Here is a 16,474-nt window from a genome sequence, read left to right as displayed (position 1 = left end):
CAGAAGAGGAAACTTCTCCAAAATGAGGAGTATGGTGAAAAGAAAGCTGAGGGGGGAAATCAGGAGAGTTACTTCGCTCCAGAGTGCATGGAATTTACTCAAAACCACAATACTAGAAGCCCAGTTAGATTGTATACCCAAAAGGAAGAAAGGTACCACTAAGTCCAGGAGGATGCCAGCATGGCTAACGGGTACCATCAAGGAAGCCATAAAAGGGAAGAAGACTTACTTCCGAAATTGGAAGGCCTGTCCAAACGAAGAGAACAGAAAGGAACACAAACTCTGGCAAAAGAAATGCAAGGTGACAATAAGGGAGGCAAAAAGAGAGTTTGAGGAACATTTCCAAAAGTATCAAGGGGAATAACAAAAACTTCAGAAAGTACATCAAAGCAGGAAACCTGCCAGGGAGGCAGTTGGACCATTAGACAATGAGGGAGTGAGAGAGATTATTAAGGAGGATATGGAGGTTGCAGAGAAGCTGAATAAGTTCTTTGCATCTGTCTTCACGGCAGAAGATACTGAGCATATACCTGTTCCTGAACCAGGCTTTTTAGGGATGGAGGCTAGAGAGCTGAGTCAGATAGAAGTGACAATGGATGATGTTCTAACTGTCTGGAAAAACTGAAAGCTAACAAATCACCAGGGCCGGATGGCATCCATCCAAGAGTCCTCAAAGAACTCAAACATGAAATTGCCAACCTCCTTGCTAAAATATTTAACTTATCCCTGAAATCGGGCTCTGTACCAGAGGACTGGAGAGTAGAAAATGTAACACCTATTTTCAAAAAGGGATCCAGGGGCTATCCGGGAAATTACAGGCCGGTTAGCCTAACATCCGTTCCAGGCAAATTGATGGAAATCATCCTCAAGGATAAAATTGTCAAGCACCTAGAAGAACAGGCCCTGCTGGGAGTGAGCCAGAATGGCTTCCGCAAAGGTAAATCTTGCCTCACCAACCTTTTGGAGTTCTTTGAGAGTGTCAACGAGTGTGTGGATCAAGGTGATCCAGTTGACATAGTCTACCTGGACTTCCCAAAAGCTTTTGACAAAGTTCCTCATCAAAGACTCCTGAGGAAACTTAGCGGTCATGGGATAAGGGGACAAGTACACATGTGGATTGCTAAGTGATTGAAAGACAGGAAACAGAGAGTAGGTATAAATGGAGAGTTTTCACAATGGAGGGAAGTAAGAAGTGGGGTCCCCCAGGGATCTATACTGGGACCGGTGCTTTTAAATTTATTCATAAATGATCTAGAAGCAGGGGTAAGCAGCAATGTGGCCAAATTTGCATGTGACACCAAACTCTTCCGGGTAGTGAAATCCAAAACGGATTGTTAGGAGCTCCAAAAGGATCTCTCCAAACTGGGGGAGTGGGCGACAAAATGGCAAATGCGGTTCAATGTTAGCAAGTGTAAAGTGATGCACATTGGGACGAAAAACGCCAAATTCAAGTATATGCTGATGGGATCCGAGCTGTCAGTGACTGACCAGGAGAGGGATCTTGGGGTTGTGGTGGACAGCTCGTTGAAAGTGTCGACTCAATGTGCGGCAGCTGTTAAAAAGGCCAATTCCATGCTAGGGATCATTAGGAAAGGGATTGAAAATAAAACGGTTAACATTATAATGCCCTTATACAAAACTATGGTGCGACCACATTTGGAGTACTGTGTACAATTCTGGGCACCACATCTTAAAAAGGACATTGCTGAACTGGAGAAGGTACAGAAGAGGGCAACCAAGATGATCAGGGGCCTAGAGCACCTTTCTTATGAGGCAAGACTACAACACCTGGGGTTTTTTAGTTTAGAAAAAAGACGACTGCGGGGAGACATGATAGAGGTCTATAAAATCATGCATGGTGTGGAGAAAGTGGAGAGAGAGAAATTCTTTTCCCTCTCACACAACTCTAGAACCAGGGGTCACTCCATGAAATTGATTGCCAGGCGTTCTAGGACCAACAAACGGAAGTACTTTTTCACACAACGCATGATCCACTTGTGGAACTCTCTGCCACAGGATGTGGTGACAGCCAACAACCTGGATGGCTTTAAGAGGGGTTTGGATAACTTCATGGAGGAGAGGTCTATCAATGGCTACTAGTCGGAGGGCTGTGGGCCGCCTCCATCCTCAAAGGCAGGATGCCTCTGAGTACCTTGCACGGGAGTAATGGCAGGAGAGTGGGCACACCCTCAACTCCTGTCTGTGGCTTCCAGCGGCATCTGGTGGGCCACTGTGCGAAACAGGATGCTGGACTAGATGGGCCTTGGGCCTGATCCAGCAGGGCTGTTCTTATGTTACAGTTTCTTTATTCGGGGTTTTGTTATCCGTGGAAATAGGTTGGAACGGAACTCACACAAATAAAGGGAGCCTCCTGTATTTTGTAAACAAAACTAAAAAAAAGTACATCATGTTAATTTTACTGAGTTTCATGGGTCTTGCTTTGAGAGTTTTAGACACATGCAGTGTTGTGGGCTGTGGTGAACTGTGCAGAATGCGAGTCATTAATTTTATGAACATAAAATGCATTTTTACTCCATTAAAAAAAAAAAGCAGTGGAATGTTAAAATAAAAAAATCCCAGAAAGTTTCACCCCACATCATCAATACTCAACCTGTACTGTTGCATGAGGTGTGCAACAGTATTTGAAATTTGAATGTGGGCGAAGAAAAGGTAACAGAAGAGCTGGAAGAAAATAAGAAATGGTGGATTGTATCCAAATTCTGTTTTCCATACGAGTGGGTATTCATGAATGTCCCTTTTCCTCTCCAGCCCAGTCTTATTGTTGAGGATCACCCATCCCTCAAGAGTAGAGTTTTGGGGCTGGAAAGTGAAGGAGCAACTGGTGAAAATAACTCCCCTTGAGCGACTGGCAACTCTTTCATGGAAGCCAAAGTTTACATACCAACCACTACATGTAATTCCAGAAGTTAAACACACAAGAAAAGACGTTAACAACTTGTACCTCGTTAAAAAGGGAAGCATTGGCAACTCTTAAGATTTATATTACAGCAATTCAGTTTATAGCAATCTTGCCCCTAACCACTTGCTGTGTCTCCATTGGTAACCTGGGGCTGTCTAGCTAACTGGCTAGCTAACTTGTGGCTTCTCTCTCTAGCTGTCCCCCTGCATCAGTACAAGTGGATTCAATGGCATTTGAAGCAGGGCTCTGTGCAAGCATCCAAAGATAGCACTCTGGCTCAACCAGACTCCATTTCTCTTAAAGGGGCCTGCCTGATGCTGGGAAGAGTACAGCACTATGTGGAGGGGGGGAGAGGTTCAGTTTGGCAAAAACCTTCAAAGTGAGAGGCATTTCCCACCATGCTGACCTCTACAGGAACACTTCTCCAAACACTGCAGAATCTGCATCTGCCATTACGCCCCGCTGAACGGGCAACTAAAATTGTTTGTGGGTGAATTAGTTTTAAGGGCTTAACAACAAGACTGGCTTACGAGCAATTTTTTTCAAGCTTATTTATTTGTATTTATGCATGCCTCACTCAAAGTGGCCTACAATTAAAATCTAGACAGAAGTGCGGTATAAACTACAATATAAAATGTAAGTTATATGAATTCTAGATATGAAAATTTGAAACTTAGGTAGCATACTAAAGAAGAAGTGCTTCAAAAACGAACAGAAGCACATTTACTGCTGCTAGGGAACAAGCTATAGTTCTGTATTGCGAAGTAACTAAGTCTTGCTGCCTTTTTGTTAAATAAAAAGCAGAAAGGTATTTTCAGACTGGGTGCCTTCAAGTCTTTCTGATCTAGGTAGCATCAATATAGTTATATCTATGGTTTTTAAACTTAAAAAAACACCTTTTAAGCACTTTTTTTTAAAATCCAAGAAAGGAATCAGACTTAAGGTCAGTTTAGACAATACTACACCTCTGGGATTCCATCCAGGGAGGAAGAGAATTGATAATGGGACTTTAGGCTCACATACCTCCTCCCTGCTACCATCATGAAGGTTAAAATGAATGATTGAAACAAGGAGATTCTGCATTCAGACAAATTTGTCAGACAGTATGTACTGCCAAAGCATGCAACGGTCAGCTAGAAAGCAAAAATGATGCAGATGACACAGTAAGGATATATGGACAGCAACAATTTTTTATTCATGTGTCTGATCCATTTTCATCTAACACAGAATAGAGGGTCCAATTATGTCATTAAGGGAGGCACACAGCTGAGGTGAACTGAAACCTCCCCCACATTTCCTGTACTCCAGCACTTCAGGCACACTCCCCCCAGTCAATACCAAAAGTGAGACAGACTGGGGAGTAAACTTTAATCTAGGAGGACAAATGTAAAATTGGTGGAGCTGCAAGTACCTCTATTGTTTTGATAACATTATCTGAATTAATTCATTTAACAAGTTGAGGCATTTGATCAGTTCACCTAAGTTGTTTAACCAGTTGACAGCCCTACAAATCCAGAGTAGACTGGAGGATTCTTGCTTTTTGTCTGCTTCTAAAAGTGGGGGGGAGAAAGTTACACAGCCTTCTTCAACTTATCATTTGTAACTAACTCCAACTTTTATTCTATTTGCTCACCTCCATTTCTCCATCTTCTTGTCATTTCTGCTTTTGGTTGACCACCTTTTCTTCCAATCATAAAGTGCCTTTGGGGTGCATTTGAAAAGGAATCTTTTAGAGGAGACCTTCTCTTCTACCTCTTTTTCATAGACAGATAATAGCCAATTCAATTCTGAAAGGAGTTTGGCTCCCATCATCTTGTCCACTAAAGGCTTTTCTAATCAGTAGTATTTCATGGGAACTGATCTCACTCTTTTTTTTTTTAATAAGGAGTTTCTATTTCAAGCTTTTCAAATACTGGCCATCATCACCACTCTACAGAAATCTGCATTGCAGCCTCTTAAAGCCTCTTTCTTTCCAACTAATTTCTCAACATGGGTTCCTCCAGTGCTAATCAGTCATATTTTCTAAACTGTCATTAAGTCAATACAAAAAAAAAAAAAAGGTACACACGGCACTCCTATGAGAACACACATTCTTTTGCTTTGGCATTCTAGGATTTTCTCACAAGGGTCTACTACAACTGCTACCATATCAGCTCCATTTAAAAAATATTTTATCCTCTTTCCCTACTACGTTTTCACAAAGTTACTTTCAACTGTAGAAGTTCATGTCTAGCTCATATCATTTTTATTGTTGCAAAAGAGAATCTACTTTAAAAAATTAGTGTGAACTGATGAGATTAGCATTAAGGTTTGCTCACTGCTGACACCCTAAAGCCCCAATCCTACACATATCTAGTTGGGAGCGAGATCCATCGAGTACAGTGGAACTACCAAGTAAATATGTGCAGGACAGGTTGTATGAACAGCATCTCAACAGCACAAGAATGAAGATATATTCTACATCCACGCCTTGAAAGATGCAGCAGTCCAAACAACAAAACATTCCTTATGGGCATAATAGATTCCTAGAATTACTAAATTCTGATGGTGCTCTCTCAAGTTTAGTCTCACAAATTCATGACAAGCTGTTCGCATTTTGACACTAATTAAACAAAGAAGGTGCATGAACCTAAGGTTCTTGTTAATGTGGGCTGTGTTTGGATATAAGTAGTAATCTCTGTAGAGCAAAGGTTAACACCTCACCAAAACTCAGCACTGGATTTAAGTAAAGTCATCAGCCTTATTGGTTTATAACTATTTCAACAACTGTTACAAATCAGGGCTGTGCAACGCTGGCCACCAGATGTTTTTGGACTACAATTCCCATCAACCCTGGCCATGAGGGGCAACGGACAGGTATGATGGGCACTGTAATCCAACATCTGCAGGAGGGCCAATGTTGTGCAGCCCTGAGTTATATCAACCATTTTGTATCTCTGTTAGAAGTTCAGATTAGACAATGACACGAAAGCAAAGTGTGTGTTTATATACCAAGCCTTCAAGATTGAACATGATATGAACTTCACTATCAGAGAAAACTCAAATACAATGCGACCTAACTATCTGGTAACTATACAAAAATCCCTAACACATAAAATGTTATTTTCCAGAATGGAACAAGAAGATAAGACTTCTGTTCACAAAATAGTGCTTTCCAGACTCTTCCCTCTCACTGAAGCTCCCTGTACCACCCCGCAAAATGCTCCTGAGGGTCAGGAGACCCTATAGAACCACATTTGATGTGGCATGGAGATCTGCAGAAGGGGGAGGAAAATCTGTGGAAATCTGGAACCTGCCCCTCCCGCTTGTATGAGAAGTACAATGAAGACGTTTTCATTGTGCAAGGCATATTGGATCCAAGACCCTCTCGTTAGAACATAGCAATGCTTGCATTCAATCCAAACAGATTACAGAAGACCAAAAGCTTACTAGGGCTGTGTTTTAGAACATCCAAAGCTGCATAATGTGCATGGCCCTTTCAGAAACTTGCAAAGGCATATAGCATGCCCATCTCTACAAGTACTGCACACTTCTGTTGCAGGGCAAAGGGCATACTCATTTACAGGGAGCATAAGAACAGCGCTGCTGGATCAGGCCCAAGGCTCTAGTCCAGCATCCTATTTCACACAGTGGCCCACCAGATGCTGCTGGAAGCCTACGGGCAGGAGCTGAGGGCATGTCCTCTCTCCTGCTGTTACTCCCTTGCAACTGGTACTCCCCTGCAACTGGTACTCAGAGGCATCCTGCCTCTGAGGCAGGAGGTGGCCTATAGTCTTCAGACTAGTAGCCGTTGATAGACCTCTCCTCCATGGAGTTATCCAAACCCCTCTTAAAGCCATCCAAACTAGCAGAGTTTTGTACTGCCCCAGTAATGGCTGGGAAGGCACGAGGAAGAACTAGGAAGTGTATTCTTTCTAGCAATTTCCCCATAAAGCTCTATAGGGAAAAGACTGCACCTCTCAGCACTTCCTGTGCATACCTTCCTGGCCTACACTGGGCTAGATACTGACTGAGGTTCAGGCAGTTAGAGGGACTGCAGTGTCTAGGCTATACTGCTCCATATGCATGGAGAGAAGATGTATAAAAGTTAAGGACTCTTTTCTTTAGGGAAACAAAAGTTAGTGGTGGAACCTAGTGCCTTCTTTTACAAGGAGGCAAAGCTTATTAGTAATTAATTGTTCAGTGTCCATGCTTACTGGGGAGAAAGTGTAGACTTTATACATAACTGTTTAATATCCAAAAGTAGCTTAGAAAGGAACTAAGAAGTGATTATGGGGAACTGGCAGTACTAAACAAATAGTACTTCTGAAACACCAGAACTGCACGTTTAGAACTCTTAAGGATTTTATATTTTTGCAATGTCCATAATCTTGAGGGGTGTGAATGCACGCACACATGCACAAACACAGTAGCAAATGACAGAAGTACAATATTCTCTGCAATTCTTTACCAGGTTGGATATCATTTTAAACAGGCTTCACTTAGAACTAGACTGAGCAACCCATCCTGTTTCCAGACTTTTGGTCTTTATTACAAATTAGTTTCCCAAAGAAAAAATAGTCCTCCATAATAAATCAAGTACTGCAGGGGGTGGGGGTAGCTATATAAAGAAGCAAGAAAACATGCTACTGAGGGAACATCTTGATACCACAAAGCAATAGATTAAGAGCCACTGATAGCTCCCGTGGAGATTTTATAGTTGATTAGCATTAGCAGCAACAATAAGTCTCCCTCACACTCCCAAATTAGTCCACCCAAATAAATATAGATCGGGGGGGGGCTGCGCGGGGCCAGAACCGGGGTGGATTTTTGTGTTAAAGCACTACAGACTCAGTTTGGGTGCCAAACACAAATTCCTGAGTAGAATACATGCTTAGAGGCCCCATGTTCCTTAATTCTAAGTATACATCCACCCCATGACCTGAATCATCTTACAACTGGTTCTCAGTTCATTTTTACTAAAATCTCAGAAAAGAAAAGCAGATCCTGCAAACCTGAGGCCTGTCCACCAGTTCCATGAAGAAAGCCCTTTACCTACCCTAAGTGACAAACATGGCTGCAATTCATTGCAGACAAAACATAGTAAGGTGGGTTGTGACCTATGAATCTTTCCTGGATGCCTCCTCTCCCCACGTACACCAGCCCTTAACCAACCAGGATTGGCTACAATTCCTGTCAAGCATACATTCAGTGGCAACCTTGGGTTTGACCAGAATAATATGCGAGACAACCCAAATTAAAAACTCTTGGATATCACAAACATCAATCTTATCTTGAGATCAGTGGCTGGCATCCAGACTAATGCTGTGCATTCTAAGAAGCATTCTATGCATGCAATGTGAGAGGGGCAATTTTTTATATGCCCCTGAGAGTTATAGGACATTTATGGGCCTATTTTTGGAGGACAGAGGCAGCTAAAGAGGGAAGGGGAGATAGGCAAAAATGGTGCTGCCACATAAACACTAGTCTGAATGTGAGCCAGTTTCTCCATGAGAAAACTGTGGTGCCACTGTTTTCTCCAGGTGTTTTTAGATTATAAAAATTGTTCTTAAAAGCTCCTTAAGATTCTCCCACAGAACTAAATTTAGACAAAACCGTGTAGGGCAATTTTAAGCGATTCCCAGTAATTCCTGTGTTCCAGGCTAGAAACAAGATCTAAACACTATCGCCCAATTCAGACATTATACTGTATGTGTGTTCAGATGTTTGCACATGTGTTTGTGTGAATGACTGTACCCATGTTCATTTTGGATACAGGCCCTTCATATGCATGGTACTTCTGTACCTACATTTAGAACAACATGTGAATAACTGTACCTGTGTACAGATCTGTACCTGTGTACACTGTATCCTCATGGTACAAGTGTTGGAAATAACATGTGAATGGGCCTTATGTCTTGCATCAATTTGTCACCTTCTCTGCAACACTTTCCACCACAAAAGACAAGCCACTTCTTAAACTGAAGCACTGCTTTACTGATTGCTGCAGAAAAAGTAACAAATGAAGCTCCAGTTGCACATGCTGTTGTCTCCAACACCTGCATGACTTCTTTGGTGCCCCAAAGTGAACACCAGAGCATTCTTTAACCATCCGAAGGAAGAGCCAGAAGAAAACTCTCATATTACATAAATTAAAGGAAAGAAGATCTCCATCCATAATTTTTTGTTTGGATTTGGAGTTGTTGTTTTTAATTAACCCTAAAGAGACATGTTTTGGAGATATGAGGTTTTCTGACTTTTAAGAAAGATCAGAACTTGAATGTATTAATTCAAATAGACTGCTGAGTAAGTAGTTTACCTTTTCCAATTCTCTTGGTATTCGCATGCACGTGTACACCCTCTCCCTCCGTTCTGTGTACTTTGCTTCATTATGTTCAAGGAAGTAACCCCTTGTTAGCTCTGCATTGATGAACCTCAATAGTGAAAGATCTGCATTGGGAGAGAACAGAAAGCAAAATATCCTTGAATGAAAAACAATTCAAATTGTTCCAAGAATTTATTTTTTTCTCTTGGATATATTTCTTCCCCTGCTCCCTTCTGGAGTGGGCTGGTTTAAATCAAGGCAATTTAAATCAATATGGAAAAATAAACCAATTTAAATCAATGTCCCCATTAATACTTCAGATATTTCCTAAACAATGAAACATGTTAATGGATTAAACTAACTCCTAAAACATGTTACTACCACTGTTCCCTCTAAGGCGTGCGCGGGCTCACAAGTTTTTGGATGTCCACTCAGTTCATTTTAGATCGCACTCAGGCTGAATCAGAAAGGCCACATTCTGAATGCAGGTGTGCGCACACTGCCTTGATACTCCCGTCCAGAACAAAACTTATTCCGCACAGAGATGAAAAAAAATTAGAGGGACCACTGGTTACTACACAGCAAAATTTGGTAACATTGTTAAGGAATACAGATTACTTTCCAGAGCTGCTGCTTTCTGCATCATTTCTGCTCCTTTTCCTATATTACATAGTTATCATGTCCTGCCTACCCCCAGCCCAGAATCACAAAGTAGATGAAAATCCAAAACAGACTGCTTATTCCAGCCCACATGTCTTTGACTTTTTTTTTGGGGGGGGGGGGGGGACGGGACGGGGACTAAGCCAACTTGTTTCATTCCTAGATTAGAGGGTATGGGCAAACTGTAGTTTGCCAACTCAGATGTAACAGAAACTACAAAATGAACAAATCAGTAACTCAAAGAGGGTATCAGAGTGCATAAGGGAAGGCTGAAGAGGAAGCATGCAGGCCTAAAAATGGTCAACCATGGTCATGGTCTACCAAGATAAGCCAATCCAATGTGCTTGACAGAAGGTTCTTAATTCAGCTGCAAAAAGTTGTAAGTATAGGCTTCATATTCTTATGCTTGAGGTGTGGTTTTTTGGGGAAGTAAAAAAAGAAAAATTAGAAATTTTACAAAATTCAATAGCTTAAAACATGCAGTTATTAGTTTTTTAAAAGTTTTCATCCACACTGTGTCCCCCACCCCTCCAAATACATTCTCACTATTACCAACACCACTTTCTACAATAATTTTAGCTTTATTTATAATTTTCGCACATATAATCTGTCTGCAGTCAGTTTTGGACAAAAAGGAACTCCAAAGAGTACATGAAGATCTTCTACCAAGAATGGTTTCCTCTGTGTTGCTTCAGCGATAGAAATTACCATGCTTCTGCCATGCCCAGTGCTCTGTGTCTCACTGCTGAATGACAGGCAATAACTCAGTCAGTGGAGTAGTTTCCCCCCAACATTTGGAGATGAGAACTGCACCCGTTGAAGTTTTGACTATCAAGCAAATGAACTACAGGTAAAATATCAACAGATGCTGCTTGCACTCTCATATGCTAGTCAAAGTTTCACCTGTTGAGTATCCTCCTATCATGCAATTGGGGTCTGTGGTCGATACCAGGAACTCAACAGCCCTTCCTTTTTATATTTTACAAGTCTGGCAATTGTAAAAGCCAAACAAGAGTACTGGGGCCTAGCAGTTCTGATGTAAAATGAAGCAAAATGAAGGAGGAGTCCACTGTCAGAAGCAGTCTCTCTACCACTGTTAAGCAGCTGAGTGAGTCCTGTGTGATGGGGAAGAGGCCCAATTTACCTTATAGGAGTTAAACCATTCTAGTGTGATGGCTGCACTTTATTTTCAAGACACTTTTCCTTTCTGGGGTGGGGGTTGAGTTGGATTAACCAACCCTGACAGAGAACCTTCTCAGTTCTTTCCAGGGCAGAAAACAACAAGAGCAGAGGGAACTGAGAAGACACTGTTTGCTCCCTTCCCTCCTCTGCCTAGTCATCCCCCTTTCCCTCTCCTCACCCAAATTCCAACCTATACAGATGGCAGGCTGCTAATGGACATGTGCGGATCTGATGACTACAGAACCTAATTAGAACCATTTTCTTAATTTGGAGAAATTCAAAACATGTATTTTGACAAACCCATGAAATGCCCTCGTAAGGAAGACAGACTATTGAAAGATCAGTTTCCTGAAGGAACTGAGTCTGGGCTTCACTATTATTTAGCAAAACCTCCCATTGTAAATATGGCAGGGGGGTGGGGAAGAGAAGGAGACACTAGGGATGTGCACAGAACTGGTGGGGGGTGGGTTCGAAGACAGGGGGGCACCACACTGAGCCATTTTTGGAAGGGAGGTATAGAAATTGAATAAATAATAATAATACCTTTAAGGGCGGGGGAGGGTGCTCTTCCACTGCGTTTCTCCCAATGGCGGTCCATTTTAAAAGTGTCCGTTGGGACAGCAGCATACCTCCCTACCGCTCCAGTGTCCTCCTGGGCTGGAAATACCTGGCCTGCATGTGCACGTGCACGCATGTGTAGCGCTCACTTGCGCACATGTCTGGTGAGTGGGCACGAGTACAATATGCCCAGCACATGCATGCGCGTCGGGTACTTCTTGCCGAAAAGGACACCGGGGCAGCAGAGGTATGCTGCCGCCCTGACAGACACTTTTTTAATGGAGCGCCAGCAGGGGAAATGCTGCAGGAGGGGTAAGGGCACCCTTAAAGGCATGCTCCCCGCCTTTGAACTGGCCAAACCGCTGGTCATTCAAACCAGTTCAGAGGCCCATAAAGGGCCTCCAAACCAGTTCCGTGCACACCTCCCCCAACCATGGTGGCGTGATCTCCTGTGTGCTTTTCAACTTCTGCTCCTCATAACTTGGCCATTTCCCCATGAATCCATTCTGACACACTCATTCAAGAGGCAATTCTGAGCTTTAGAATGCCTGTTCTAGCATGAATACTGCAAAGAGAAAGCTTTGAGAAACAAAGGATTAAATATACATAATGTTATTAAAAATACATTCTTGCTCATATACTATAATTTATCTTCTTATCCATAATATTATTTTAATGGGTTTGCTGTATCTCTGAGATACATGATGCTGTTCAAAAAACAGCAGTGTAATTGCCTCATTCTTTCACATTCCCCTCCTTCGGTAATCAACTAGAGCCCTTGAGGTACTCGCTTGGGTCCCTTTGCGGGGGTAGGCTTGCTCACTTGCTGGCCCAAGTCTAGCAGCACATCTTGATCACTGATCTGCCTCATCTCCACAAACCCGTTTGGCTCCAGGGAATATCAACCCAAATCTGAAAGCCATCCTTCCATCCATTATTTGATATTTTTTACACAGCAATTTTACATCTTCATGGCTTGTGTACTTTTTACGAGTTAGTATCCCTACTGCTCCTTTCAGCTGGCATTCACCTTGGAATGCAAACTGGTTGCATTCACTTCAGCTAAAGTGGCACTCTAATTATTGTTAGTTAATTATGGCAAGGTAGGGCAAATACATATACATTCGACACATTTGTCTCACAATTGTATCCTGCCTTTCCTCCAAGGACCTTAGAATAGCTTCCCAGGTGTTCTATCTTGAGAGTCAGTGAAAAGATCCTTCTGTAGCTCCCACAACCCCCAATACTCCTTGAGTAGCACAAATACTCCAGGAAGGAAGGGCAATTTGGTACTGCAGCATTTTTGGCTGTTGTTGCACAATGGCTGGATCCACTACCAGGGATGTAGGGTTTGTTTATTTGTCATATTTACATACCACCAAAAACTTGCATCTCATGACAGGGGCAGGTTGCTTCTTCTTCCTTCTGGTTGTGCCCATCTGGCTCAAGTAGGTGATGGACCAATGCAACCAGGAGAAGGAGGGAGCAACCCATCACACCTTGCTTCCTTACTCCTCCTCTAGTTGCATCAGTCCATTGCCTGGCTCAGGCATCACACTTAATTTCCAGGCGCCATGGCACAATGGCGCCTGGGAATTGTCGTCCTGTCCAAAAACATTTGGGCTTCAGAGCTCACAAAATACTGCTATGATCTTAAGAAATTGTAATAAATTGTAATAAATTGATACCAGGCCTTCACAAAGCATGCTACTCAGTGTTGGCACATGAAATTTTACTGCTTGAAGTGCATACCTCCTTTACCTTCCCCTCATTTTTGTTAAGACCACACCCATAATTCCTTCCTTCTTTCTACAACTCTCCTTTTTCTTTCCTTTTCTATTGTGAAGTGAAAAGGAAAATAATTTCATCTTGCTTCCTCTGCAGCCATTCAGATGCGGAGAGGGGGTGCCAAGTGGGATGCTGTGCTGAACCAAAGCAGCCTGCTTCATGGTAGGGCTGGCCCCAGTGCTTACTTCTTACCATTTCTTACAGTGCCTGAGGGACTCTGTATTCAATGGAATACCCATCTGCACTGCAGGCTTAAATGAGCCTCTTAAAAGTCTATTGCACGTACACCAGCCTAATAATGCCCATCTTCATAATTTGATATTTGTTGTCATACCACCAACATGGCCCAAGATTTATGCCAATATAGCCTCTGTCTGCAGATGAAGAAGCCAGAGTCATGATAACACAGCCAATTTGAGAAGTCTCAGTACTTAAGTTTGTTCTAGGTGGCATTAACTCCACAACTGGCAATTGTACTGAGCCTTAAATGTCCAAAACTAAAATGATATAACTTAGAGTGCCCCATGAGTAATGGGTATACAGTATAATAAGAAAGTACAGATTCACTGTACCAAAACAGGTACACAAAAGAAATTGCAGCTCTCCTTGGAATTTTTTATTCTAGAGTATCACCCCCCAAATAATGTCACATACACACCCACACCCCAAAATTGAGAAGGAATTCTTTAGTAATAACATAGCTTAACCCATGCAGAGCAGAGCTAGTACTTGATTGCTCCCCTCACTTCCTGCAACAGCCCCCCTCACCTGAGCCGCACTGGAGTACCCTGGAGGCTTGTTCTAACTACAGTTAGTTAAGAAAATCCTCAGTTTCCTGAATTTGTACACAGGGGAACTGCAATTTGTTCTTCAGTTGAAAGGAGAAGCTTTAATTTTCTTCCTCTTACATGCAAAAGTGAAGGAGAGGGGGGAATATGTTCTTATTCAGGTTGTGCTAAACTATGGTTTAATATTATGTCTTAACCAGATTGTTGTGGGAAGAAATATTTCCTACTAACTTAGCCTGAGCAGAGTATCTGCGTGCTAGTACTTGAATGCTCCCCTCACTCCTGCCACAGCGCCCTCACCTGAGCTGCACTCCTGCTCCTCCTCCTGCATCCGGTTGCTTCCATTCCCCTCACCCCTCTTGGTTACTCCTCCATCCCTTTATTCCATCCCTCTCGCCCCTCTTGGTTGTGGCTGCAGCGTTGTTGGCACCTATTGGCCAAGCTACAGCCCCCTATCCCCAGAGACCTCCCCACCTGAGCCCCACTCCTGCTTCTCCCCATAGGTACAGCAGCAGCAGTGGTTGACTGGGCCCTTCCTTGCTGCCACTACCGCCATGGCAGCTCATTCCCATCAGGCTGCTGACAGACCCGGGCCGGTCCCTTGCCCTTCCTTCTGTCTCTCTTCCCCTCCCTTCTTTTTTTCTCTTTCCTCCACTCGCTCTTCCCCTCTGTCTTTCTTTCCTCCCCCCCACTCCCTTCCTGAGTTAACAGTTCTTGTTCATCTTGTTTCCTCAACTAATTCACACAACGGCAGCCTCCTTTTCCTGAAGGGGATCTTTCCTCCCTCACGACCCCTCTCTTTGCAGACCTCTGCCCACTATTCTATTAGATAAACAGACAGACAGATATACATTTCTCTCTTCTACAATCAAGAACATCTTCCGACCAGTAACAGTTGCATTCCAACTGTCCTTAACCATCATAGGCTCCTCCTCCCTATCTGCATATGGAATCCCTACTGCCCAATCACCATGGTGCCACAGGTTCCTCCTCTCTATCTGCATATGGAATCCCCACTTCCCAGTCACCACAGTGCTTCTGCTTGCAAACTCTTGTGAGAGCTGCCACACACAGGATTAGCCACGGGTACGCCTTAGATAATTACAGTATATATAGAGATGTTTCCATTTCAGAACATATTCCTACACTTGAGCTTCACATGAGGCTTTGCAAATCTGAAATAAGCATGCCATTTCTCAAGGAGGACTCATGCTGCAATTCCACACACCAGCTCTCAACACATCTTAGAGATACTGAGGCTTCACTAGGGACTTTGCCTTTGACAAGCTACTATGATTACTCCAATACAGCAGGCCTGCCACTTTACATGGCTCCACCTCCAAAGCAGGCAACTGTTCCCTGCCAAATATAACTTTCAGAGCAACTTACAGTCCTCTGTATCCTGTCAGCAGGTTACCTGGCCTTGACCCTGTTACCTTATTGTATAAACTGTGTACAGTCTTCCCACCCCACTACTCCTTGCTCTGTTTCTTCCACTTTCTATCAATTGCCTGTACATGCCTCTTGAGGAAAAAATACTGGCTGTGCCTGCAGATTTCCTTCAACTACTGGATGCCTGCTCCGGACTGACCCTGCCTCTGTTTTTCTCAGCGTCACTGGTTTCTTTACTCCTAAGCTTACCTCCACTGCCTATTTTAAATTGTGTAAACCACCCCAAGACACAAATTTTGGTGGCATAGAAGTGCTCTAAATAAATAATCTGCTGCCACTGATTTGGATTTCCATCTGTCATTACTCGCACCTAAAGTATTGGCAAGAAGTTGGCAAACAATGTTTATGCTAGCTTCCAAGAGAGGTTCACCATTTTAAAATTTGCATAGGTTTCCTTTCTTCGGTTGTACCATCTTCTAGGGATGTGCAGAACAGTTCACGGTCAGAACGTTCCAACCATGAACCAGGCTTGTTCCAGGCTGAGAACACTTGAAATATTCAACAACAACACGCAAATGGCTGCTGCACATGATCAGAGGCCAGAAAAGTAGCATTTTGGAGTCCATAATGGCGCTCAGAACATTCAGATTTGGAACGGAGCCATTCCATCAGAACAACCAGCTCAACTGATTGCTCCAACGGAATGATCCGGGCATTTGCATTCCATTCTGAGCTCGGAACAGACCATCTTCTAATCTAAACCTTGATCACTTCCTTTCCAAATCAGTAAAAGAGAGAGAATATAGGGGGGTGGGAGAAGAAAGCTGCACTAGTATACACCTTTTTGTGTTTATTTAAACCATACGCCAGGTGTTCTCAAAC

The 16,474-nt window shown here is 43.0% G+C and overlaps 1 protein-coding gene across 3 annotated transcripts in view; it reads right to left on the bottom strand.

Moving 5' to 3' along the window:
* The window catches only part of TAPT1 (transmembrane anterior posterior transformation 1), a 95,910-nt gene that overhangs the window by 56,588 nt on the left and 22,848 nt on the right, over window positions 1–16,474 (bottom strand). For all 3 annotated transcript variants that reach the window (XM_053254967.1, XM_053254965.1, XM_053254966.1), the window contains exon 2: window positions 9,219–9,349. In XM_053254967.1, coding sequence (XP_053110942.1) covers window positions 9,219–9,245 — 27 coding nt within the window. In that variant the 5' untranslated portion in view covers window positions 9,246–9,349. The remainder of the gene's footprint in view (window positions 1–9,218; window positions 9,350–16,474) is intronic.

This window comes from Hemicordylus capensis, chromosome 5 (genome assembly GCF_027244095.1).
Source record: "Hemicordylus capensis ecotype Gifberg chromosome 5, rHemCap1.1.pri, whole genome shotgun sequence".
In the NCBI taxonomy this organism is placed as follows: domain Eukaryota; kingdom Metazoa; phylum Chordata; class Lepidosauria; order Squamata; family Cordylidae; genus Hemicordylus; species Hemicordylus capensis.
Note: the sequence above shows the minus strand (reverse complement) of the source record. Positions and strands in the feature narration are given on the sequence as shown.